Source organism: Notolabrus celidotus, chromosome 18 (genome assembly GCF_009762535.1).
Source record: "Notolabrus celidotus isolate fNotCel1 chromosome 18, fNotCel1.pri, whole genome shotgun sequence".
Classification (NCBI taxonomy): domain Eukaryota; kingdom Metazoa; phylum Chordata; class Actinopteri; order Labriformes; family Labridae; genus Notolabrus; species Notolabrus celidotus.
Genome location: NC_048289.1, coordinates 2,026,955 through 2,053,195, shown reverse-complemented (window position 1 = coordinate 2,053,195; position 26,241 = coordinate 2,026,955). Strand labels below are relative to the sequence as shown.

The following is a 26,241-nucleotide window of genomic DNA, read 5'->3' as shown; positions in this document are numbered from 1 at the left end:
CAGCATGGTAACAGCAAATGGGACGTTCCCCAGCTCGTCCAGAACTTGGACACCCTCCAAAATGATACCCACATCGTCTGGGTCATCCTCCGGCTCTGCACCCTCTTTTCGTATGGCATAGATTCCAAAGGTCATCTCCTTCATTTCAGCCTGGTTGCTTTCAACATCTGCATCCTGTAGAAAACAAAAAAAGTAAAACACAATTTCATTCATGTTATACTAGTCCCTTTTACTAAATGTAAACAAAACCACTGTAAACAGCAGTGATGGGTAAATGAGGCTTCATGATCCATTAGTTGTATTTTTTGACTCCTCTAGATGGCGCTCTTGGTTTAAAAATGAAGGCTCATTGAATGGCAATTCAGTGTGCTTTCAACCCTTTGTTGAACAGAGAGCGCCATCTAGAGGGCTCAAGAAACACTAGAAAATGTTCATGAAGCTTCATTTGCCTAGTAAACAGTCATTATTCATTGACTTTACATAGTCAAAGACTATAATTGCATTGTCTTTTTTTAGTGAATGACAAATGTCAGAGTAAGGCCCCCTGGAGGATAAAAACTAAATTCCATACCATGCATTCTTTCACCAGCTTCTTGGGCTCTTCGTTGAGGTACACACACAGGGCTTTGAGGATACACTCTCTTCTGACATTAATGATGTTGGTCTGAGGAGTCCCAGTCAAAGTATGCCACAAAACATAAAAAATAAGGAACACCATTTTAAATAGAGGAGAGTAGATGTCACAAACACAATACAACGTTGTATGAGGAACATTTTTTGAATTCAAATGTATGTAAGCATTTGTAAGTCACTGTAGTGTCCCATAAAGTTTTTCAAGTCTAAATTCAAACTTTTCAAATTAAAAATCTGTGCAAATCTTTAGTTTTCATTTAATAATGTGTCATTTATCACATACAAATTTTGATGTTATCAAACTTCTTCTCTTTAAATGTCAAGTTTTCAAAAAAAAAAGTTTAAGTATTAAAGCCGCTAGTTTTCCTTTACCATACCTGGGATATGGGAACCATGATGCTCCTGATCTTCCTTCCTTGAGCACCACCTTTCTTGCCAAACACCCTGATTAAGTCTGAAGAGTGAGCATCCAGCCCAGAGAAGAACTTCGACACAAGACTGACTGTTGTAATCCTCTTGAATTCTGCAGTTACCTTAACACAACAACAAGTTTATAAATCATAACACTGAAGCATCCAATTAGTTAAACAATTGTCATCTTTCACCAAATCTTGAATCAGTTAACCAGTTATTTTAATGGCTTGCTCATATTTTGTCAGGGTCATATGTAGCACAATATACATTGGGCCTGAAGGTTTAACAGCATTAATCGTCATTGAAACATGAACATGCATGATGAACTTGTTGCATGAGACGCCCAAGAGGAAATGAAATTAAACATCCATACCCCCACCAGAGCTATACTTTTGGTAAACAAGTAGCATTTGACCAATCAGGTGGATCCCCTGGATCAGTTTTAATTTTGGCAGCAAAATATATGATTAAAAATGTGATTACAGTGATTACTCATCATCAATTCATCATACTGCAGTCTTTTCAGGTCCTTAGTATGGCGCTATTTTTGTGCCGTAAATTTGAGCACAAAAACATGTTTTTTTCAAGAACTCAAAATTATATATTGTGAAAAAAACAAAGCAGTTTGAGCAAACAATAATCAATGACATGCTCAGGTAATTATTTTTCATGCTTGCAGAATAAACATAGGTGTGGATCGAAAAATGTTTTTCCTCAGTTTTCCCCATGTGCTTGCACACAGAACACCACACCCCGCCCAACATGACAGAGCGTTACAATGTGCCACAAAGTTAACCGATCAGGAGTCGGACATGGCAAATTCTGATTGTTCAGTTGGTTGAGCTTGTGGCTCATTGTAAAGCTGTGTCATGTTGAGCAAGAGTACAGGCAGAGTGGAGCGCAGAGGGAGTGCAAGGCTGAGCAAGAGAGAGAGAAAGAGAGTATTAGGGAGCGGGGTGTGGTGTCCTGTGAGTGAGCACATGGGTAAAACATGTTAATGCACACCTGTGTATTCTGGAAGCATGAAAAATAATTACCTGAGCATGTTATTGATTATTGTTTGCTCAAACTGCTTTGTTTTACGCTTGATTCTGATCTTTTCACAAAATATAATTTTGAGTTCTTTCAAAAAACATTTTTATGTGCTCAAAATTACGGCACAAAAACAGTTTACTGATTAAAACTAGGTGAGCACCTTTTGAGTTTTTGTTGACAAAAATTGGACTAAAACTACAAGAATGTGTATTTATTGAATATCAATATTATTTGAGGGGGGGGGGGGGCATTCAATTTTAATTTAGAGTTCTATCCTTTACATAGTTTTCTGTACAACTTTTTAGATAGTGGAAATAAAATTTAAAAAATCTCCTTAAATTTCTTTTTTTAAAAAGGAGCAACAATGTTTGGGGTGGAATACATTTTTTGTAAAGCAGAGAGCTATCACTCACACTTGAAGGATTTGTTTATCGTAAGCAATATCACATCAGTTGTCACAGATTGCAAATTTCCCCATACTAAATAGGCTGACTGTACATATTACTGAAATATAACATATTCCAGTGAAAGTAAACCAGCACTGTCCATTATATTTACCTCACGTATACAGAAGAGGGCTGGCCGTCACAACTACAGAGCTGCTCCGTTTTGTATTAAAAACTCAATTATCTCTCCTTATTCTTACATACTGTGATTACAAAATTTCATACATGTTGTTTTTGCCTGCTGTTTTATCAGGGGGAAAATGTGATTTATTTCCCGCTTTGTGAATTTTTGTAAATAACTACGTCCATGAATTACTAGCTGTACACTCTTACAAAAAAATGTGATGGCGCCCGTCATCCTGCACTTCGGCTGAAAATGAGCGCTTTGGCAGCCCTAAAAGCGGTGCATCAGCGTTTTCAACTTTATCTGTAACGAGTTATAGTTCCCAGGCTGGTGAACAGAAAATTTTCATTTAATCATTAATTTACCTACTATGTCACACGTGATGTTTAACAGTTAACAGCACTTTCATTTCTTCAGTTAAAAGCAACAACATACTATGCTTAAGCTAGCTTGCAGGCATGGTTAGCTGTGCAAATGGTGACAGTCATATATATAAATACACAGAAATAAATAATAAAATACTTAACACAAAATAGATAGGGGAAAATAACTTACCGATTAAGACATTTCTCCACCGTAGATAGTTAAAATGTTGATGATGCAAACAGATTAAAAATTCAGTCAGTAAAAGGCGATCTCCCAACTCCTGGTAATTGCTCTCCTTTGCCATGCGCAGTGCATTGGCAGATGAATAGGGCCTGTTGCACATTACTGCCACCTTCTGCTCTGGAGAGGTAATGCAGATGGGAGTCCTACCTAAACCTATTAGGTTGTGTTGACATAAAGCAATCTTGCAGTTTTAAGGATTTTGCATGTCATGCTAAAACTACATGATTGAAAAATGTTTAACCACTAAACATGAATTAATATAACAGAAGCTACATGTAAGACTTATGTTAATAAAACAGACACCCATGTTGCTTTTTTTACCACTGAAAACTGAAGTACGATCTGGCAACGAGTAGGAGAGAATCCGGAGTCTTTATAGGAGAGGGTTGATTGTTGAGTGGCTTTACCTGGTGCTGTCTGTAGAATGGAAACCCCGCCCACATTCACCCACAAGACTTGGGCTGTTTCCAAAACGGCTTGCTACATACTACTTACTAATGTAGTAGGCAGTAGGTATTGCCTACTACATACTGCGTTTGAATTTAGTATGTAGTATGACTGTTCTGTTCGATCTGTCATGCAGCATGCTGAGCCAGACGTCGCTGGATTTCCGGTTTCGGAAAGCGGAAGTAAACAACGGCGCAGCCGATAAATAAAAAGCTTATTTAGCATCTATTTATGATTTTAAAAGATAGGAAGTAGTTTATATGTAATTTGATAACTTTCACAGCGCCCAAAAATGGATTCCCCCCAAGGGAGAGGTTCCGGTGGCTGGTGGTGAGGCTTTCAGCAGTGTGTCTGCCCCCTGGTGGCTGGCTGCAGTATAGGTCAAAAAATCTGTAAAGCAGTCAAACTTTAAAAAATAAATACACGTCGTACGAATGTTTCTCACATCCGTATGCTGTGGTGATATGTAGTTAGTATCTGAGTGTTTTGTGTTCAATGCCTCTTTTTCCTGAAAAGTTTCTTTTTCGTTAGTTATTAGAGTTTAAAAAACGGGGTTTTACTTCCTGTTTCCTTTGATTCACAGCCGCCGTGGAGTGAAACTTCAAAGGACACACAGCGTCTTGTGACGTCACGCTGTAGGGCGGAGCTTATTAAAGTGGCTTCACAGGCTCTGGCTGCACAATGGCGGCGCCCAGGAGAGGGATTTTTTGGCTTCAGAACAAGCGGCAAACTCCGGTCTCAAACGATGAAGCCAATGCGGAAGTGCTATAAACTGCAGTACATCGAGAATCCGCTTGAGGCTGGCTGCAGAAACACCGGAAACTACATAGATATGAATGGGAAAAAGACGATCTTTGCAGCATTAATAAACATGTTTACAGCCTGGTTCAAAAAACGGCTTGGCCCTATGAAGCTAATCTCTCTAATGGCACACACTGTACGGGGGGTGAATTTTTTTCTAACGTGACGGTTCAGAAGATATTAGGATTACGAGTTTTGCCCAAATAAGGACATGACTGACGTGACTCCCAGTCGGGAACACACAACCATTGGCTAAGAGGCTCACACTACGTCACACTCTGTCTGGTTGAGTTCCGCATTACCAATATGGCTGCTGCCGTCGATTTGCTTCAAAACAGCTCTCAGGAACAGATGGGTGACGTCACGGATACTACGTCCATATTTTATACAGTCTATGCTTCAGAACCGTACAACGGGAAGAGGCGGAGCAACGCTGTCCATTTTTATTTACAGTCTATGATTCCCCCCCGTCAAAAAATAAGGAAAAAGAAAAAGCAGAACGAGCGCTGTGCATTATGGGAAACAGTACGCGAGGCAGACTGGTCTGATGCATGCTGAGATATTTTCCCGAATCAGTAGAAATCCGGGGAGTTTTGGCATACTGTAGATTGTGCTCTTGTTCACATACTACTTACTACATACTGAATTTTGGACAAATCAGTACGTACTGCTAGTATAGTAGGCGGTTTAGGAAACAGCCACAAACAAGGGGAAGAGACACATGAGGAGGAGTAACAGACAGGGAAATGACAAAACACACACACAAAGAGGGAGAGGGGAGGGCTGCCATGATGAGGATCATGACACTCAAGCTCTGAAGGCTTGTATGGAGCCCTGAAGCAGTGTTGCCAACTAAGCGACTTTGTCTCTATATTTAGCGAGTTTTCAGACCCAAATCACTCACAGACGGCTCAGTCCGAGTCGCGCAGCAGACCCTCGTAGCTGCAGTCAGAGCAGAGATGTTAACCCCTCCGTGTCCAGACTGCAAATGAATTGTGCATGTACGAAGACACCGCTGGCTGATCCATTTAGATTGCTAATGTAGATTGTATACACTAATTATCTTGAAAATGATATTGTTGAAAATTTAAATGTTTTACTTTTTTAGATTGTTTTAGACTCCTAAGTGTAATCTAAGTGTAGTTATCAACATATTTAGGGTGTTCTTTAACCTCTTTTTGTCTCTCCATCAATGTTACACGTCTCTCTGACAGTGTCTATTACAATTCAGATTATGCAAATTAGGCGATGACGTCATTTAGCAACTTTCAGGACAGCCAATAGCTACTTTCCTCACTGAGGAGTTGGAAACACTGCGCTGTAGGGCGGAGCTCGTTACTGTGGCAACACAGAATGTACCATGGCGACCACAGAAATTCTCTACAGTGCAGACTCTGGCTTCACAATGGCTGCACATTGGAACGGGGTCATGATGTCACAGCTTGGAATCCTTTTATCTGACTATGACATCATTGTTGGAGGTATATATATTTAGCCCTGAGGAGTCTTTGAAAACGCCTCTTATTTTCATGCTTTCAGAAAAGTGCTCGTCAGAGCAGCCCTGGGATTTAAAGCTCAAGACTTTTAAAAAAACTACATTTCAACAATATCAAGATGGAAAACAACTCAATCATGATCACATCAGAATCTCTCCATCCCCTTGTGGACAAACACTTTGAGAATATCACTTCAGCACAATGGAGTTTGTTAGCAGCAGGAGCATGGGATTCAGACACAGAAGACACCCTGACTGACCTGCTGACAGAAATAGTGCAGACTCTTTCCGCAGATATCCTGAAGATTGTGATACCGATGTTTCAGGAGCGTCTGTTCGGGAATGAGTCTGAGAAGAACATCGTTCAAGCCATGGAGGAGGTGAATTTGACACTATGCCTGGGTGACTCCATCCCAGAAAGCTTTGCAGCAGCTCTTCAGGTACCAGCAGAGAAATGTGAGAGTGCAGAAAAGCTGACAGGTTTGGTAGAGAGTGAAGTTTTACAGAAGGTAGCTTCTGTTCTTTCAGTGGCCATCAACAGCAAGAGTTGGCCAGAGGATCCTGTGGTTTTTGTTCCAGCATCCATATCAAAAATGTCAATCCTGCGTCGCATGTTAACGCACGCCACAGAGTGTTTGAAGAGGTTTGTAAACAGGCACTTTTTTGGAAGGTATGCATACGGTGAGATTTCTTCCTACATCAGTAACAGATCCCAATCACTAAATGAAGAAGAAGAAGAGAGATGTGCATCGGCTCCCAGCAGAACATCGAGGATCTCTGTCCTCTCAGCGACCAAAGCTGTGAGTGAGATCTTAGAGAAATGGTCCGATGAGAAGCAGGAAGTCACTGAAGACGTAGAAAAGGCTACCACACCCCCAGACACCTCTCGTGATGCTGAGATAGCAGCACATGAAATAGTCCATCAAATTATGGAGGACAACAGAGACATGGACTTTGAAGCTGCATGCAGTGTAGTCGGTAGCCCTGTTAAAAGACACTTGAACATGCTGTCGATCCATAACATGGTGAAGGACTTCTTCTCATCAAGAGTGAAACATCCAAAGGAGGAGAAGAAAGAGGATGTTAGAGAACAGTTTCACAAGGTCATTGCAAAGCAGTTCCAGAAGATGAAAAAAGAGCTGAGGAGCACATTTGGGAAAAAGGACAGCAGCTTTGTGGTGAGTCTGAAACAGGTTTCAAAGTCCTCTAAGCACCAGGAGGAGGATGGGGCTGTTGGAGTCGCTCTTCCCGGAGAAATACCAGACCCAAAGACCCCCAAGCCCAAACGTAGGAATAGATTACAGATGGACAATGTCGAAATGATCAGTGTGAGAAAGCAGAACTTTTCTCCAATAGATTATGAAAGCATTAAAAGTGATGTTGACCGCTTGTTTTACCAAGTCAACTCCCAAAACACAGTAGACAGTGAAAGTGAAATCATAAGTGGCAGCGATATCAAGATTTTTTCAAGGGAACTGACTGTTATGATGTACGATCATTTGGTTCGGTCTCAAACGTATCGGCTTCCCATGGCTGCACCAGGAAAATGTCTGTCTGACTCAGTGATCTCTCAGGCCCGCGGAAAGTTCGATTTCCAAACTTCTCCCGGGGTCCTGTACGTCATGACAGAGGATGCAGTCAGAAAGTTTCTGCAGAAGATCGTAATGCAGTTAGAGATGGATGCAGAAGAATTAAACCAGCTAATGTCCATTCCACTGACTGACATTGAAAATGCAATCAAATTGTTGAAGCATGCACCAGAAGAAAGCAGCTACAGGCAGTCTGTCGTACCCTCGGATGCAAGCCAGCGATCAGAAAACAGTGTTGCCTCATCAAATTTCTCCAGTTGGCATAACTGCTCACATGTCAAGCTTCACTTTGAGACATTCTCTTCAAATCCAACATCACCTGAGACACCCTCTTCAAATCCAACATCACCTGAGACACCCTCTTCAAATCCAACATCACCCGAGACACCCTCTTCAGATCCAACATCACCCGAGACACCCTCTTCAGATCCAACATCATCTCAGAAATCCTCTCCTTCATGCCCAGGATCATCCCTGTTCCTCTCAACTTCAGTTACAGGATCCCCTCAGATACCCTCTAAGCCTACAAGTGATCCTAACGTATGTCCTCCTCCACCACCCAACACTCCACGTGTCATGCCAGCACCGAACAACAACCAAAGTGCTGTTAATGCAAGAATGGCCATAAACCTGATCCGTGCTATGATCATTAAGCTCCACTCAAAAGCCTTGAGGGGTTACAGACTGTCCCTGAAAACAGATCATCTCAACGACCTCCTGGAACGACTGTCAAACAAAGTCCTGAATGACATCGACGTCCTTCCCGTCAGCCGAATTAAAAGCAGAAAGAAATTCCTCAAGGACATGTTGGAGGACCTGAACAAAGAGTTTGGCTCTCCAGGAGAGACACTGATGGCAGCGATACACGAAGAGTATCATTTTGACGAGGTTTTCCTGAATTATCTGAAGATCCGACTGAGCGCCCCCCAAAATGTCCCAAAGCAGAGTAAAGTTGTTCGGTTCTTCAGGGCTCTGGGGAGAGCTCTGACCAGACCCTTTGTTGAGTGCTTGACTTAGAGCAAGTACAAGGAGTGACTGCCCCTCAAGCCCCTGGCCCACACACAAACACACAACGTCACCCATGTTGGGCTTCCTCTGGGAATGCTCCAGTTTCTCCAACTAAAACCAAATACAGAGGCCATAGTCCTCATCACAACTGTCCTGCATAACTTTAAAAAATAAATCAATAAAATAACATAAATGTTTCATTGCTGTTTTTTTTCTGCTGTAAGAAGTTAACACATTTTTCCCAAATTGATTTAGTCTGGTTTAAGGAGTTACGTTAACCCTCCTGTTGTCCTCATATTCTGTATACACCCCGTGTCTTCCGGGTCAAAATGACCCGTCTTCACTAAAACCCCCAATATAAGCAGCTTAATTGAATTTTAAACACCAAATTTTATCTTGCTTGAAGAAACAACTTGTCATTCACCACAGAATGTGTGAATACCTGAGTTTTCCCTCTTCACTTGTATTTCTATAGTTTAAGAAAAGAATAGAAATGTGCAAAAAGGAGTTTTGTGGCTTGGAAAATTGGCCTTCCACCAGTCCCTCCAGGAAGTTGCGATTTCGCGATCGCAACTATCAACGCAAATTCAACCAATCAGTGCGATTTTTTCGCGGCCTTGCAATTTTATACAATCACCGCAACTTTCCCGCAAGTTTGACCAATTACCTTAACCTCAGCCCCTGTACGTCATCGGTTTTGTCATCAATTTCACTTCCTTAAACGTAAGTCCTCACTTGATCGGCACTTTTCAACAACAAAACACGCACAGAGAACGGGTGAAAAGAGGGGACTGCAGGCAGGACAAGTGACCATGACAACGTTGTTATTTATAGATTGAGGGGCTCAGTGTTAGCTTGGTCTCTACCTGCAGCAGGTGTGCTTTATGAACCAGCTCTCCTCACCTCCATGCATCTGTCTCTTCTTCATTGATGATTTTTACCCCCGGTGTGTGTTAGTGACAAAGACACAACCGGGGGATGTCTGTTTACTATTTGATGTTTGACATTGTTGCCGTGGTTACCGTAAAAAGCTCTGCATCTACAACTTGATTTAATCCAGTTTGGTGATACATCAGACACATTTAGTAAGTTTTGATCAACTCCTCGTCAACAAAGATGCGGATTAATTTTAGAGTGCCGTGAACTGTCTGTGCATCAGTCGCTGAGAGGTGCATTCAGGGACCTTCGTAAATGCGAATACAGTCCTTTCATGGCATTGTTCTGTGAATCAAGAGAATCAAAATACAGTCAGTGGCCACATCAAGAATGCTTTCTAAAAACAACTGTAATTTAGCATATTTACTTGCCCCTGAGATGTTATATCGCAACTTTCACTGCAATTTTTTCAAAAAGCTGTCGCAAATTCAGGCTTTTTGGGACGCAACAATCACAAAAAAATCCGGTGAAATCCTGGAGGGACTGATTAAAGGCAACACTGCACTTTTCCGCTGGTTTGTTTATCAAAGAGTTAACAGTTACCTCTGGGCACCACAGTTTTCACAGGTGTGTACGGTCATTTGAAAGTTTGTACTTTAGACTCGTCTTCCGTCCTCCACAGCCAGTGCAGGAACCCTTTTCTGTTAAACATGGATGCTTCTTGATAAGTCTCCGTGCAACCTGTTCCATTTCTTTATCGCTGGCATAAACTTTGAACAGCACAGTTTCCTGCACTAAACCATGGAGGATGTCCGACTTTAATTTGGGATCTGGAAAAAGCACGGTGCTATCTTTCAGATAGGTCAGATTTGCATGCTTCAGTTTTAGTTCTGCTTCAGAGGGGAACCTGGGCACATTAAAAACAGTAGGCCAGGAGGACCAAGAGCTTGTGGACTCACTTGATAACACATCTGAATCCACAGAACCAGCAGACAGGAACGAAGAGTCATTTATAGGGTGAGGACTGGATGTGTGGGGGTAAGGGACTGGATGTAGAACAGTACACATGTCATCAGCAGGCTGCATGGTTGTGGGCCTTGCATTATCAAAGACTTTAAGAGTACCTTTGTCCTCGATTTCTGAAATTGAGCTTAGGTTTAGGAACTCATTGCCAAAATTTGGGACCTTTTCTTGTTTGTATTAATTGCATCAATTATAATATCCAAATCAAACATAGTGATCATTTTGGCATTGTTGTTTTGGAAACAAATAAACTATGAACACTATTTGTTAATGGTCATTTTCATGGAGAAATCAAGGGTTTTATCTGATTTCACAAGGGGGGCTAATCATTTTGGCATCAAATGTAAGTTCCGTGCCCCCCCCCCCCCCCTCACAAGAGCAACATGTTGAGCCTGCGAGTCCTGCCTTCAGGCTGGAAACAAGCCTGCTGCAGCACTGCTTGCACAGACACACTCACCTCCATGATTGAGACGGGCCTTCAGTGAAGCAAGGCGACTTCATGATCAGCACTTTGTTTTTGTCCTGGTCCCAGCTCATCATTGAAGCAAGAAATCCTCAGTTTTGTTGTTTGTTTGTGTTCAAAGAAACCGAGGGCTGCTTTACATGACTTATGGAAATAAAGGGCAGAGGAATAGAAGACATAGACACTTTTTGGTTTGTAAATAAATTAATCCCTTTTTTGTCATTCCACATGTAAACAACCCCCAGTGATTTGCATCCCTTGCGTGTCTCCTGTGTTGTGTATCGGTGAACGCTTCAATTGATTACAGTCAACCTTTGTGCTTCGTGGTGTCAGCAGCATGGTCGGGCCAGAGACGTGCAAGAGTGTTTTCTGTGAGTAAATCTTTAAATGAAATGACAGAACAATCAGATGTTACAGTGTTTAGTTAGACTGGATTCAGAAACCCTGGTGTTTGTTTGGGCGAGACTTAATATCCAGCAAGTTTGCTGAATAACAGGCATTATCACCAAACTGATAATCTGCAGGTTTTTGAGTCATCTCAACAAAAGAAAATTAAATAAAACAAAAAAAGATGAGTTAAAAACTGTAAAAATAAATCTGTGAACTTCCTGGTTAACATTCAGAATAGTATAAATGTGTCTGCTGTAGAAAGAGTCCTCTTGAACTTGTTTTCTGTGGACACTAAATCCACACAACTTCACCTTCAGTGTAGCTTAAAGAAACATTCTGTAGACTTTAATATGAATATCTCACTCTGTTCCACATGCTTCCTTCCTTGAATTTTGGGAACAGCTGTCGAGTAAAGGGAGATAACTAAACACTCTTTTGAGACTTTATCATCAGATTTACTGTAAAATGATGTAACATGAGAGTGAATGCAAAGTTAATATCAGCTCTAATGGAGTCTTTTTTTCTCTGTTTTAAAGTTGTGTTCATCCATGTGTTGGTGGTCCCTGGCTTCACAGGTAAGACCCAGCCTATCACAAAGAATAGAACCTGTATTTAAAGCTGATCTAAATGCTCTGCAGTCTGGTACGGAGGTCTGAGAGACTACAGAGTTAATAAACAGGGTAGGTCCTCAGCTAGGGATCGTATAAAACCACTTTAAGGTTTTTATACAAAGTACCCATGAGTCTTGAGGATTTAGTTCTCAGTTATTAATGGCCCTGTCACACCTTGACGATTTAGCCAGCTTATGCCGGCGTATATAGAACTATTGAGAGTACGCTGTCGTACGTCTCAATAGTTCTAGGTAAGTTTTGTATAAATTAAGAGCACACTGAAGCACACTGCTATACATCATAGTTTGCAGCATATGGATCATACGTCCGGCATACGCCATAAGTTTTACACTGAAAAAAAAGTTGTGCTGAATCTGCAAAATTTTATTATGTCAAGTTGTTGCATGAAATACATTTCTCTAAATCCAGATATATTTATTAATTTAAGTACAATTAACTCAATACAATACATATTTGAGACTGGAGGTTGCCGCTTGGTCACACCCTTTTGTCTGCTGCAGGTATCGGCACCGGGACAGGGTTTTGCATCCAGGTGGGAGGTTTAAGAGGTCTAGACATTGCAATTTAAAACACAAAAGGACCTGGTATCTTGGTGAGATAGCAGGAGGTGGGGCATCTCAAGTAGTTGAACACAAAGGAATTTCAATTATAATTTACACCTGACATGTTTGTGCAGGGTTTTTCACCTGTGTCATGTGGACAGAGAAATACTCAAAAACACTTCTTAGTGTGGACGGGATTTTTTTTTTCTCTTAACCTAGAGCAGGGGTGTCAAACTCAAATACACAGAGGGCCAAAATAAAAAATTCGGAGCAAGTCAAGGGCCGGACTGGTTTAATGTTTATTGCAAAACTTATTGAAATTAACTTATTGCACTTATTGAACATTGAACTAGCAAAGCTTAAGTTTTTGCCTATAAACATTTAAAAAATGAAAAATATGTTGCATTCATTTCTTATTGCTCAAAATTGCCCTGTGGTAGTGAGAAAAAGTGCAAAAAGGAAACATATTTCAGCTCAGTCGGCTGCTCTGTGATGCACACTAGTCTAAGCCAGATACTCAGCATCTCATCTTGGATGCAAGTTCATCAATGTTTGGGGTCAGGCTCTGAGCTGTGAAGGTGTTCATCAGTAAGACGACTCCTGTGAGATGTTTTGTTTAACTTCCTCAAAGAGAACAGTTGTTTACGCAGGTAGTCTGGCAGCACGGAAAATGGCTCAAGTTTTCTTGCAGCATCTGCGTCTCCCACAGACGCTGCTTGGTTTTAAAAGCCCTCACTGCAGCGTCTGTGATCCCACGGCCCCGCCCCTGAAGCTGCAGGTTGAGCGCATTGAGATCGATTGAGATGGCTCGTGATGTCACACAGAAACGCCACTTCACACAGAAACTTTGTATCGTGGAGCTCTGTTGTGTCTTTCCCTTTTCTCTCCATGAATTGACAGATCTCCTCACGCAACTCGAAACACCTTTTCAGCACTTTTCCTTGGCTGGGCTTGTTTATTGTGTTCATACATGTATTCCTGTACAGACGGTGGCAACAAATCTCCTTATTAAGGACAAATAAAGATCTATCTACCTATCTATCTATCTTAGCCATCGCACCTCTGTGTGATGGGGCAAGTCACCATATTCCACCTCTGTGTGATGGGGCAAGTCACCATATGCTGAACCCAACTCCTCCAGAAAAGACTTGAACTGGCGCTGATTTAAACCTTTGGGTCTTATGATGTTAACTGCTCATGTTATGGTGCTCATCACATGTTCCATTCTCAAGGCTTTGCCACACAGCGATAAGTGATAAGCTGTAAGCTCACCTGCGCTGTTTTCCTCCCACATCTTCTCCCGGATCCTGCCCACTAATCCACTCTTTTGCCTGCACTTCGCGCGCGCTCCATCCATCGTCAGTCCCACACGTTTATCCAAAGGCAGCCTCATTTCATTTACACATCTGGATACCTCTTCACAGAGTCTAATGGCCCTGTCACACCTTGACATTTTTAGCCAGCATTTTCCCCGACATATTAAAATGCCTCTAAAACACTGACATACACTGATGTTTTTTTTTAAATGTTGGGCGTAAACATTCATGACTTATGTCCAACTATAGTCCACTTGTGCAAAGCGGGCGACAGAGTTATAACGCAGATGAAGTGTATTAAAAGTCTGCCGCTCATTAATGACGATGTATACGTGTTGAAATGAGATGCTCTTCAGGTGTGTGTCATTAACAAACTCTACAGTCTCTCTTTGTAAGAACATGATGAGCCGTGGAGAGTGTCAGAGGAGTGAAACCAGCAGGAACACAGCCTCTGCTCTTTACAACAAGTTACACTTATTGACTGCAGTGCTTTCAGAAACGTCACATTTTGAACTTCATTGAATTCAACAACAGCAGCTTTATCGTTGAACACCAGCAGACTCTGACATGCTGGCTTCAGCTTCTGTTTCAGAGGCTCTGCTGTTTGACACTGAGTGAGGGCTCCAAGGCTTCACACACTCACACACACACACGCAGACACACAGCTCTACGTGTGTGAACGTGTCTCAACCATCACAGAATTTACCTATACTGAAAAAAAAGTTGTGTTGAATCTACTAAATTGTATTATGTCAAGTTGTTGCATGAAATACATTTCTCTAAATCCAGATATATTTATTAATTTAAGTACAATTAACTCAATACCTTAACACACACCGTTTTGAATCACCAATGAAGAGCCTCTCATTTCAACACGTATACATCGTCATTAATGAGCAGCAAACTTTTTATACACTTCATCTGCATTATAACTCTGTCGCGCGCTTTGCACAAGTGGACTATAGTTGGACATAAGTCATGAATGTTTACGCCCAACATTTAAAAAACAACATCAGTGTATGTCAGTGTTTTAGAGGCATTTTAATATGTCGGGGAAAATGCTGGCTAAAAATGTCAAGGTGTGACAGGGCCATTAGACTCTGTCCACACACAAACAGATATTTCTAAATAATGATTTTCTTTCCTCTAGGTCAGGGGTGTCCAAACTTTTTTCAAAGAGGGCCACATATGATGTTGTCAGAATACCTCAGGGCCAGTGGCTCCTACTGAGACTTAGGAATCCCAAAAGTTATATATGAAATATTTATTTAATAACAATCATTTAGGTAGTCCTCAGTTCTCCACAAGCCATGTACACATGAGCAAATGTTATCTTCTTCTTGAGGAAAATGTTTTTCATTAGGGTCGGGCAATGTGGGAAAAGTATTGTATCATTATTTTCCTGTCAGGATCATGATCTAGATTTCATCACACTTCTTTTTTATGTGGTTTTTAAGACTTTTCTGACCAGCAGGAAACATTTTAAGAACAAAATAATTGTTTTCCTGAGTTCTGAACATTTTTGATGCACCAAATTTTGCCTTTTCTGCACAATTTCATAATTTGGATCTTGTCTTGTGTCCTCTTTTGTGTCTTCTGAACTTTTAGTGTTCATCAAGAACATTTTCACATCATGATAAAAACATTCATTTGAAAACTTGTCAACTTTAAGAGTTCTTGTGTTTCTTCTTTATTGCCGTCTTGCAGAATTCACACTGCTTTGGCTTTAGACAGGTAGTCCATATGAAGCTTTTTGAGACGTTTCTGGATCCACTTTAGTTTTGTTTGTAGAAAGAAACTGATTAATTTCTTTGCTATAAATAACACAATTTAAGATGGAAGCTTGGGGCCATAAATAAATGGACCTTGGGCCGCAATTGGCCCCCGGGCTGTACTTTGGACACCCCTGCTCTAGGTTAACAGAAAAAAAAATCCCGTCCACACTAAAAGTGTTTTTGAGTATTTCTCTGTCCACATGACACAGGTGAAAAACCCTGCACAAACATGTCAGGTGTAAATTATAATTCAAATTCCTTTGTGTTCAACTACTTGAGATGCCCCACCTCTTGCTATGTCACCAAGATACCAGGTCCTTTTGTGTTTTAAATTGTAATGTCTAGACCTCTTAAACCTCCCGCCTAGATGCAAAACCCTGTCCCGGTGCTGATACCTGCAGCAGACAAAAGGGTGTGACCAAGCGGCAACCTCCGGTCTGAAATATGAAGCCCATGCAGAGGTGTTTTCATCGAGCGTCCACTAGAGTCTGGCTGCAGAAACACCGGAAACCACATACACACCCATTCAAAGAAGGCGATCTTTACAGCAGAAATAAACATGTTTACAGCCTGGGTCAAAAAACAGCTTGGGTCTATGCAGCTAATTTCTCTATCAGCACACACTGTACAGGGGGTGAATTTTTTTTCTAACGTGACGGTTCAGAAGATATTAAGATTATGAGTTTTTGCCCAAATAAGGACATGACTGACTTGACTGACAGGCTGGAACACATCACTGTTGGCTAGGAGGCTCAAACCCCGCCTCTTTACCTCACACTCTTTTGGTTCAGTTCAGCATTTCCAATATGGCGTCCGCCGACAATTGGCTTCAAAACAGCGCTCAGGAACAGATGGGTGACGTCACGGAGACCACGTCCATTATTTATACTGTCTAAGAGTGTGACACTCTGAGAAGGGGTGCCGATACCTGCAGTAGACAAAGGGTGTGAAACATACCTTAAGGGCGTTCCTCAGGTATAAATGTTAAGGTCTCCACATGTTCGGGGTCTTTCTTCCTTCTGACCGCTCGTGTGTTGATCGACCTTTTCTTTGCAAAGAAAATAAAAAAACCTCTCTTGTTGAACTCAGGCCATTGAATCAGCAGACAAATTCTCCTTCTGGTTCACTGCATGTCACTCCCCATTCTCTCTCTCTTCAGCTGTCCTATCTCATCTAGGCAACCACACACACACACACACACACACACACACACACACACACACACACACTAACCTCCCCCATTTCTGACTTGTCTCCTGAAGGTGTGCCTATCAGATTGACTGGTGTCGGGTCTGGTCAGTGTAAAGGGAGAGTAGAAATCTTTCATGAAAGGACCTGGGGAACAGTCTGCGGTGAAGGATGGGACCTGAACGATACCATGGTGGTGTGCAGACAGTTGGGCTGTGGCACAGCACTGAGCGCCCCTCTGTCGGCCCACTTTGGTGCAGGAAGCGGACCGATCTGGCTTGATGACGTTGCCTGTTCAGGAAGAGAGAGTTCTTTAACGAACTGTGGACAAGGTGGATTCGGCCAACATGACTGTGATCACGGTGACGATGCTGGTGTGATCTGTTCAGGTGAGACAATAGTAGAGCACATATCGTTTAAAGCTGATACTTGTATTTGATTTTAAAAACCCTTCACCTGGTCGATACTTGATTGATGCTTTGATTCTAGGCGATGACATCAGGTTAGCTGGGTCAGGGTCTACTCGATGCTCTGGAAGGGTTGAAATCTACCATGACCAGACCTGGGGAACAGTCTGTGATGACAGCTGGGACCTGAATGATGCAAACTTGGTGTGCAGACAGTTGGGCTGCGGCACAGCACTGAGTGCCCCTCGGTGGGCCCACTTTGGTGCAGGAAGCGGACCGATCTGGCTCGATGACGTTGCCTGTTCAAGAGAAGAGAGTTCCTTTTCTGACTGTGGACACGGTGGATTCGGCCAACATGACTGTGGTCACAGTGAAGACGCCGGTGTGGTCTGTTCAGGTGAGAACACTTTTTGATGACGTGTCGATGATCCCCCTCTGATCACAGCTGAGCTAGTTTCACACGAAGCACCTCAGTCCAGTTCAGTTGTATTTATCAAGATAAGCTTTGTGCTTGTTTTCTCTTTGTCATGAACAGAACCAAAGATGGAGGATGGTTTGTAGATGTTGCTGTAAAAGTGACGCTGAATAACCTGAGCAATGATAACTTCAGGGCTTCAGACAGTGTTGCTTTAAGAAGTCGCCATCAAGGGCTTTAGTCTCAGAGGGGAAGAAGGAGACACTCATATGCTTCGATGATACAAAATCGATATTACAAACTCTATCAAAGTCAAAGCAGTAGGAAAACCGACATCTTAAAATGTTAAACAGCTTTAAAATCGAACTGCATTGTATGACCTGCTTTTCATTTTGTCTGTACCCAGCTGCCTCTGCACCAAATGTGGCGCCAACTGGAACAGCATCTCAGTCATCAACATATAGTTCTCAGTCACCAAGGACAAGAACACTGTTAGTTGCTAATGCTTCATTAGCAATTGATGGGAATAAAAATCCAGAGCATTTTGGTGGCTCCTGCACCCATACATTAGAGGGAGACACCCACTGGTGGAGTTTGCTCCTGCCAGCTGTTTACAGGATCACACACATCAGCATCACCAACAGAATGCTCATTACTCAACGCATCAATGATGCTCAGATCCTCATCGGTACTTCCACAGACAACAACGGCAACAACAACCCAAGGTAACACTGGAGAGAGTTGTTTACACATTATCAGTAAAACTAGCCGTTATAGTCTTTTATTGCCCGGCTCTCTTACTGATCTTCTGGTTGTGTAAGATGCTTGATTTTGATTGGTCAAACCCCCTTGACAACGGTTATTAACTTTCATTAACATGAGCAACACCAGAGGCAAATTGAACTCTTTTCTGTGGATTGATTTGACATGACGTGTGATCAGACACATTTAGCTTCTGCTTGTTGACACCATAGACCGTAAGGTGAGGTCAAACCGTTACCATCAAAACAATGTGGCTAAACCGTTAGCTTCAGTTAGCATGCTAAATCAGCAGGCTACAGACATTTTCATCTTGGATCCTGTCCATCAATATGATGAAGGAGTGGAGCAGGTGAGAGAAACTTTAGGTTAGTGATCTCTACAAAGAAAGTTAAACCATGAGCGGTGGTGATGATAGCAGCAGGGTTCAAAGTTGTGACATTAGTTTCTTTTTAAAGGTGTGTGAACCTCAGAGCTCAGAGAAGAAGGAGAGCTGAATGAGGACAGTTTCATGTTCAATCCAGTTTCATGTTCAACAGGCAGAGAAGAATCCATCACCATGGAACGATCACTGACGAGGAATCACTGGGACTGTTTTTAAAAACTGTAAACATAAATCATTTAAATCAATAAAATCATCTTTAATCAATGTTTTTAACAACGTGTTTGTATTTTAAGGAAGGAGCCGGGTGGTCTAGACCCCTCCGCTTCGCATCAGGGTCTTGTTTCACTCTGTCGGGATTCTTTTTCCCATGACAACCTGCTAACCATACATCATCCCCTACTTAATATCTCTGTCCTTTACCAGATGTGACGGTGTATACGGCATCAACCCTGGAGCTACAAGAACTTTCAACTGTGGAGGAATGATCGGTCAGATGGTCACTGTGAATCTCAAAGGATCATATGGTGCGTTGTCAATGTGTGAGTTGGAAGTGTATGGAGGTAAGTGACTCAGAATTTGTCCCAATCCAGGGGCTGCAGGCTTGGAGGGCTGCAGCCTCTGGATTGGGATGAAGTTCAGTTTGCTTGTTGCCCGTCTTAACTGTTAAATCTCCAAACCAAATCTGCTGTCGCTCATTTCCAGAAATGGCTGCTCCGTCCTTCAGCGCCGTGGTGATGGGTAGGAGCGTAGAAGTGGTGGAGAAGAAGCTGTGTTGGTCTGATGCTCTGTTCTACTGCAGAGACTTCTACTGGGACCTGCTCAGCATACGCAGTGAGGAGGAGCAGAGGGAGGTGGAGGAGGTGCTAAAGAGCGTCTCCTTCCCCCTCACTGAGCGTGTTTGGTTGGGCCTGCGCAGGTAACAGGACCGTTTCACAAAGGGTGAAGGATGTTCCTCATATTAGTTGTGTTCCTTGGACTATCATTTATTCATGGTATTTAATAAAATGTCTTTATGTTGCTGTCACGATTAAAATCACATCAAATACAGATTGAAAGTGCTTGAGCTCTGCTCAGGCTTGTATGAAAACCTGGTTCCAGTAGCTCTCATTTTAGCTCCCACTTTAAAGCTCAGATGTCAAGGCCTCATTTTTAGGGACTTGATGGGTGACACCTGGTTCTGGATGTCTGGTGATTCCATGGATTTCAACGACTTGAAGACTCAGTCCACCTGGGACAACACCAGTCCATGTGGTGCCATGGACAGCAGCGACGGCTTCCACTGGGGGGATCGTCCATGTGGAGAGCACCTTCATTTCGTCTGTTTGAAAGGTGAAGGTTCAGCCTTTGTTGTATTCAGACTGTACTTGAAGAGGGTATGATGGTCTCTGTAGAACAAGGGGGTCAGGTGTAGTAGGAGTGTTTTTAATGAATCAGAACCCTCAGAGTTAGTTGACTTTTCACCTCTTCTTCTGTCTTCACAGACATCCAGAGAGACAACAAGAGATTGGAGTTCTACAGCAGCAGCAGACCATAAACGCAGCACCAAGAGAAAATCACTCTGCTGGACCGTACAACGACCTTTACTGATACGTCAATAATACACCTTCTTCTTTTTGACCTTTTGAAGGTCATAACTTTCTGTAATCATACACAATGTGATAAAGTACGTCACATGCAGAAACCATATAGTTTTGCTGTGGTGTAGCATAGGTTGATGTTGCCTTCAACACAAGCTGTGTCTTCAGTTTAGGATAGTTAGAAGATTGATTGATTGATTTGTTTATCTTTTGTTGTAGGTCTTCTCAGTCTCTGTTACGGGACTGTTGGGCTAAGGAATTGATGAAGCTTGAGTTGCTCATGATGTTTTTGTAGTGCACAAGTCAATGAACTTAAAAGATTGTACTTTTAAATAAACGTACGTGATTGATGAAATGATGATGCAGAGAAGTTTTAAGTTAAAGTACTTTCTTAGTTCTGCTTCTGTAAATCATGTGTTTCCTGCAGTTGTTCGTTCTGGTTGATTGTGCCATACCACCTATACATATATACTATATATCTACTCGGTAACACTTTACAATAAGGGTACCTTAATTAACGTTAGTTAATGCATTATTAAGCATTAATTAACAGTTTAATAATGTTTTAATAATCATTATAATGCATTACCTAACATTAATTAACATATTAGGTAATGCATTAATAATCAGTTAATTAATGCCCACTGCTCAGAGTTAGTTAATACATTATTAAGTATTAATAAAAGTTACAAAATGTAATTAGTTAACCATTAGTAAATGCTTTCTGGACCCTTATTGTAAAGTGTAACACATGTATCCCTTAGGTAACTCATTATAAATGCTTAACTGCCTCATAAGCATTACTTAACCTTAGTTAACCATTACTGAATGCTTTTTGGACCCTTATTGTAAAGTGTAACACATGTATCCCTTAGGTAACACATACACTGAATCACTATTAGTTGAAAGGTAGTTGAAGCAACACATATAAAGAATTTAACACATTTTATTTAGAACAATAAAACAGATTATTACAGATAACATCTCAACTCGCACAGAGGAGATCTATGAACAACATGAACATCTCTTAGTTACAAACATGAAAACGTGGTGTGGGGGGGGGGGGGGCATGAACGTAGCAACACAATGTGTGTATGTGTGTGTTTATGCTGCAGAGCCATATCAGGTTGCCCTCTGTTTACCCTGCCTGGAAATCTCCACTCCCTGTCCATCAGTCTTCCCATTCAGTCAGTCTACCCAAACTGTCAGTCTCCCTTTATGTCAGTCTACTTGTATGAGTCTACCCCTGTCAGTTTCCACTGTCTCACCCCTGTCAGTCTGTCACTGACCCCCGTCAGTCCCCCCCTGTCTGTCTGTCTATCCCTGTATGTCTGTCTATCCCTGTCTGTCTGTCTATCCCTGTCTGTCTGTCCCATGTCTGTCTGTCTGTCTGCCCATGTCTGTCTGCCTATCCCTGTCTGTCTGTCTCCCTGTCTATCCCTGTCTGTCTGCCCATGTCTGTCTGTCTATCCCTGTCTGTCTGCCCATGTCTGTCTGTCTATCCCTGTCTGTCTGTCCATACCTGTCTGTCTGTCCCATGTCTGTCTGTCTGCCCATGTCTGTCTGTCTATCCCTGTCTGTCTGTCTATCCCTGTCAGTCTGCCCATGTCTGTCTGTCTATCCCCATCAGTCTCCCCACTGTCTATCTGTCTATCCCTGTCTGACTGCCCATGTCTGTCTGTCTATCCCCGTCAGTCTCCCCACTGTCTGTCTGTCTATCCCTGTCAGTCTGCCCATGTCTGTCTGTCTGCCCATGTCTGTCTGTCTATCCCTGTTTGTCTGCCCATGTCTGTCTGTCTATCCCTGTCTGTCTGTCTATCCCTGTCTGTCTGTCTATCCCTGTCAGTCTGCCCATGTCTGTCTGTCTATCCCCGTCAGTCTCCCCACTGTCTGTCTGTCTATCCCTGTCTGTCTGTCTATCCCTGTCAGTCTGCCCATGTCTGTCTGTCTATCCCCGTCAGTCTCCCCACTGTCTGTCTGTCTATCCCTGTCTAGCTGTCTATCCCTGTTTGTCTGCCCATGTCTGTCTGTCTATCCCCGTCAGTCTCCCCACTGTCTGTCTGTCTATCCCTGTCTGTCTGTCTATCCCTGTCAGTCTGCCCATGTCTGTCTGTCTGCCCATGTCTGTCTGTCTATCCCTGTTTGTCTGCCCATGTCTGTCTGTCTATCCCTGTCTGTCTGTCTATCCCTGTCAGTCTGCCCATGTCTGTCTGTCTATCCCCGTCAGTCTCCCCACTGTCTGTCTGTCTATCCCTGTCTAGCTGTCTATCCCTGTTTGTCTGCCCATGTCTGTCTGTCTATCCCTGTCAGTCTGCCCATGTCTGTCTGTCTATCCCTGTCAGTCTGCCCATGTCTGTCTGTCTATCCCTGTCAGTCTGCCCATGTCTGTCTGTCTATCCCTGTCAGTCTGCCCATGTCTGTCTGTCTATCCCTGTCAGTCTCCCCACTGTCTGTCTCTCTATCCCTGTCTGTCTCGCCCCACTTCGTCAGTCTATCTATCTGTCTCCCACTCTCTTTTTTATGTGCAGGAGCTTTCTATCAGCCTTCATTTTATTTATTGTGGCAGAAATGACTTGGTTGGCCTTTATAACCTCATCGCATCTTTTAGCAAAGTCTGCTACCGTCCCCCCCTTCTCTACCTGATCATATTCTTTTGGAGCAGCTATTGCGAGCTCAGCAATCGCTGCAGTCTCTTCACAATAGTAAGTCTGTCTACTCCATACTTCTTGAAGGATTTGGCCATATTTTTCCCCGTCTGGAAAATGGCAAGGACTTCCTTGTACCTCTTCACCACATCACCTGGTCCTCCAAGTAATTTAAACACAGAAGAACAAGAAGGAATGTATCATTTGAATCATGAGATTGATGAGAAGAAAACAAAAAATCATTGCATTGTATCATACTGTCAAAGTTCACCAACTCACAAGGTACATGGATAGTGAGGAAACACCATGACACACACAGGGAATTAGCAAAGACTAACTTTGGAGAAAAGGAGGGGGAAATGCTAAATAAAAATGGACACATTTGGGGTGAATCATTTTTGAAAATTATCATTGATTTGTACATACCCTCTATCAGTGTGTGATGAGTGATTGATCTACTTGTAGGGGCAGACAGACAGAACACACTTCACATACCCCGCTGGCGAGAGCCATGTTTGCTTTTCCTCGCCCCCCCCCCCCCCCCCTTACTCTTTCTCTTCTTTCTCTTCCCTTTCCCCTTCCTCTTCCTCTTTCTGTCCGGTGATGAATCGGAACTCTCTGACGAATCGGAACTCTCTGACAAATCAGAGCTGGACTCAGAGTCGTCCTCACTGTCGTCTTCACTGTCATGCTGCATCTGAGATCCCCCCATCGCTTCATCATCACTGTCTTCTCTTCTGGATTGTTGAGCCCTCTTGAGACTTGCCAAAGCTATGGAAGGGAGGATTGATAGTTGATTAACATTTACAACAACAAACACAGCTATGACACAACTTTCGCACCCCCAGCTTACACACCCATCATTCTACCCCCGAGCATCCCTTAAAATTAATATACACTCTTTACCCTCATGTCCAAATTTGCCTCATTGACTACCCTCTCATAAAAGTGCAATAAAAATGTAATACATAAATATTTATTTTTACTTTCACCACATCAAATATTTTCAACATCTTCAGACCTTACCATAGATATATCATTTATAATAATTCTTAAATATTTTTTGTTTTTTTTTCAATGGGAAAATCACAAAATATGCAATACTTTCCAAAAATTAGGTTCAAAGTGGAATATTTAGGATGAAGATATTACAGCATTGACTATGTTAATAATTAATAACACTGATTTTGATGCATTATGGTTTTTAGAACTAAGAGAGATCATTGAAAACTGAAGATTTTTTTTTCTCTCAGCCATATTCACCCTCACTCTTTTATATCAGCTCTAATATACCAAGACCATTTTATTTAAATATCCTGAAAGTAGCCTAGAATCTTCACTCACCATCAGAGAGCTGAGTCCTGCAAATATCACGTTCTGATGTGACATCTGAAAGCTTTTCCTCCAGGAACTCAGCACGTGCTTTCCACTTGTCCCTTTCCTTTCTCAGGATGTCCATGGCAGCCTTGGCAGTTGGGGCCTCTGTAGTCTTATCAACTATTTAGAACAAACATAGTAATTACCAAATTATGTAAATTTGACTGGTTAAATCATGGTGTGTATCCCAGCTTCCTTGCCTACTGTTAACGTTAGCAGTAATGTTATATGGTACTGAGAAGTCAGTCTTTGAAATGTACCGATATAAACTTCTCCATTATTCAAGTGTCACCATCTTTTAGCAAAGTTGACATTTTGTCAAAATGATGCATTTGTTATGACAGCTTGAATTGTGAACTTTGCAGAAAAGTGTCAGTGTCAAGTTAACATTAAGAGCTAACTGTTAAACGGAGTTAGATGAGTTAGATTAATCTTACCATGTTTTCCAGATGAATTTCCTCTTTCCGCTCTTTTCCTCTGTGTGTGTAACCTGGTCCTGCGAGGAGAAGAGACGCCGAACTCATCCATCTGCTTGAAACACGTGTTTGTCGTACTCTTTCACCCTGGATGCCGCGGTCTGACGGTCATGCGCGCGAAGGAAAAGGTTATGCTGCGTTCCAGCCGACTCGGAACTCAGGATTTTCCGACTTCCTACTTTAAAAAGTGCACCGACTAAATGTCGGTGCTCCCACTCAGGAAATTCAGAGACTTCTTGGAGAATCAAATGTCTGACATCACACAACAATGTCTAATGTCAATGTCTGGAACGCTCTGAAGACAGAAATTGGAGTTTTCAGTGGGGAGATCCAGAGTTCCGAGTCGTCGTGAACTCAGCATTCGCGCGTTTTAGCGCGCATTAGCAGAACTCTGGAGTTATCGCGGTGAACAGTCGAACTGCCTTGTAGGAGTACAGTCATGGCCAAAAGTTTTGAGAATGACACAACTATTAATTTTCACAAAGTCTGCTGTTTCAGTTTTTATAATGGCAATTTGCATATACTCCAGAATGTTATGAGGAGTGATCAGCTCAACTGCAATTAATTGCAAAGTCCCTCTTTGCCTTGAAAATGAACTTTATCACCAAAAACACATTTCCACTGCATTTCAGCCCTGCCACAAAAGGACCAGCTAACATCATTTCAATGACACACAGGTGTCACACACATTAACACAGGTGTGGGTGTTGATGAGGACAAGGCTGGCGATCAATCTGTCATGATTGAGTGACTGGACACTTTAAAAGGAAGATGGTGCATGACACCATTGTTCCTCATCTGTTAGCCATGGTTACCTGCAAGGAAACACGTGCAGCCATCATTGCATTGCACAAAAAGGGCCTAACAGGGAAGTTTATAGCAGCGAGTAAGATTGCACCTCAGTCAACCGTCTATAGAATTATCAAGAACTTCAAGGAGAGAGGTTCAATTGTTGCCAAACAGGCTCCAGGGCGCCCAAGAAAGTCCAGCAAGCACCAGGACCGTCTCCTGAAGGTGTTACAGCTGCGGGATCGGGCCACCACCAGTGCAGAGCTTGCTCAGGAATGGCAGCAGGCAGGTGTGAGTGCATCTGCACGCACAGTGAGGCGAAGACTTTTGGAGGAAGGCCTGGTGTCAAGGAGGGCAGCAAAGAAGCCACTTCTCTCCAGTAAAAACATCAGGGACAGACTGATATTCTGCAGAAGGTACAGGGACTGGACTGCTGAGGACTGGGGTAAAGTCATTTTCTCTGATGAATCCCCTTTCCCATTGTTTGGGGCATCTGGAGGAAGGCTTGTTCGGAGAAGACGAGGTGAGCGCTACCATCAGTCCTGTCTCTTGCCAACAGTGAAGCATCCTGAGACCATTCATGTGTGGGGTTGCTTTTCGGTCAA

The 26,241-nt window shown here is 42.4% G+C and overlaps 4 protein-coding genes across 5 annotated transcripts; 3 read left to right on the top strand and 1 right to left on the bottom strand.

The window, feature by feature from the left end:
- The first annotated feature begins 5,909 nt into the window (after nt 1–5,909).
- On the top strand, nt 5,910–8,780 carry LOC117829667. Of its 2 annotated transcripts, none has more exons than XM_034707279.1 (2): nt 5,910–7,900; nt 7,961–8,780. In XM_034707279.1, exons 1-2 carry the CDS (start codon nt 6,124–6,126, stop codon nt 8,608–8,610), a joined length of 2,427 nt encoding a protein of 808 aa, XP_034563170.1. In that variant the 5' UTR covers nt 5,910–6,123; the 3' UTR covers nt 8,611–8,780. The 2 variants fall into 2 exon arrangements, with proteins under 2 accessions (XP_034563170.1, XP_034563168.1); XM_034707277.1 differs by having other exon boundaries at nt 7,931–8,780.
- Nucleotides 8,781–16,924: 8,144 nt separating this feature from the next.
- On the top strand, nt 16,925–17,774 carry LOC117830465 (deleted in malignant brain tumors 1 protein-like). Its single transcript, XM_034708600.1, has 3 exons — nt 16,925–17,195; nt 17,296–17,610; nt 17,749–17,774. Exons 1-3 carry the CDS (start codon nt 16,997–16,999, stop codon nt 17,772–17,774), a joined length of 540 nt encoding a protein of 179 aa, XP_034564491.1. The 5' UTR covers nt 16,925–16,996.
- A 176-nt stretch (nt 17,775–17,950) lies between these two features.
- Nucleotides 17,951–20,698, top strand: LOC117830403. The gene is made up of 5 exons (XM_034708509.1): nt 17,951–18,353; nt 19,196–19,332; nt 19,475–19,688; nt 19,926–20,101; nt 20,254–20,698. The coding sequence occupies exons 1-5, from the start codon at nt 17,971–17,973 to the stop codon at nt 20,304–20,306; spliced, it is 963 nt and encodes a 320-aa protein (XP_034564400.1). The 5' UTR covers nt 17,951–17,970; the 3' UTR covers nt 20,307–20,698.
- Nucleotides 20,699–23,481: 2,783 nt separating this feature from the next.
- On the bottom strand, nt 23,482–25,264 carry LOC117830464 (dentin sialophosphoprotein-like). Its single transcript, XM_034708599.1, has 3 exons — nt 24,809–25,264; nt 24,339–24,491; nt 23,482–23,765 (listed from the first exon to the last, which is right to left on the bottom strand). The coding sequence occupies exons 1-3, from the start codon at nt 24,897–24,899 to the stop codon at nt 23,482–23,484; spliced, it is 528 nt and encodes a 175-aa protein (XP_034564490.1). The 5' UTR covers nt 24,900–25,264.
- Nucleotides 25,265–26,241: the final 977 nt, after the last annotated feature.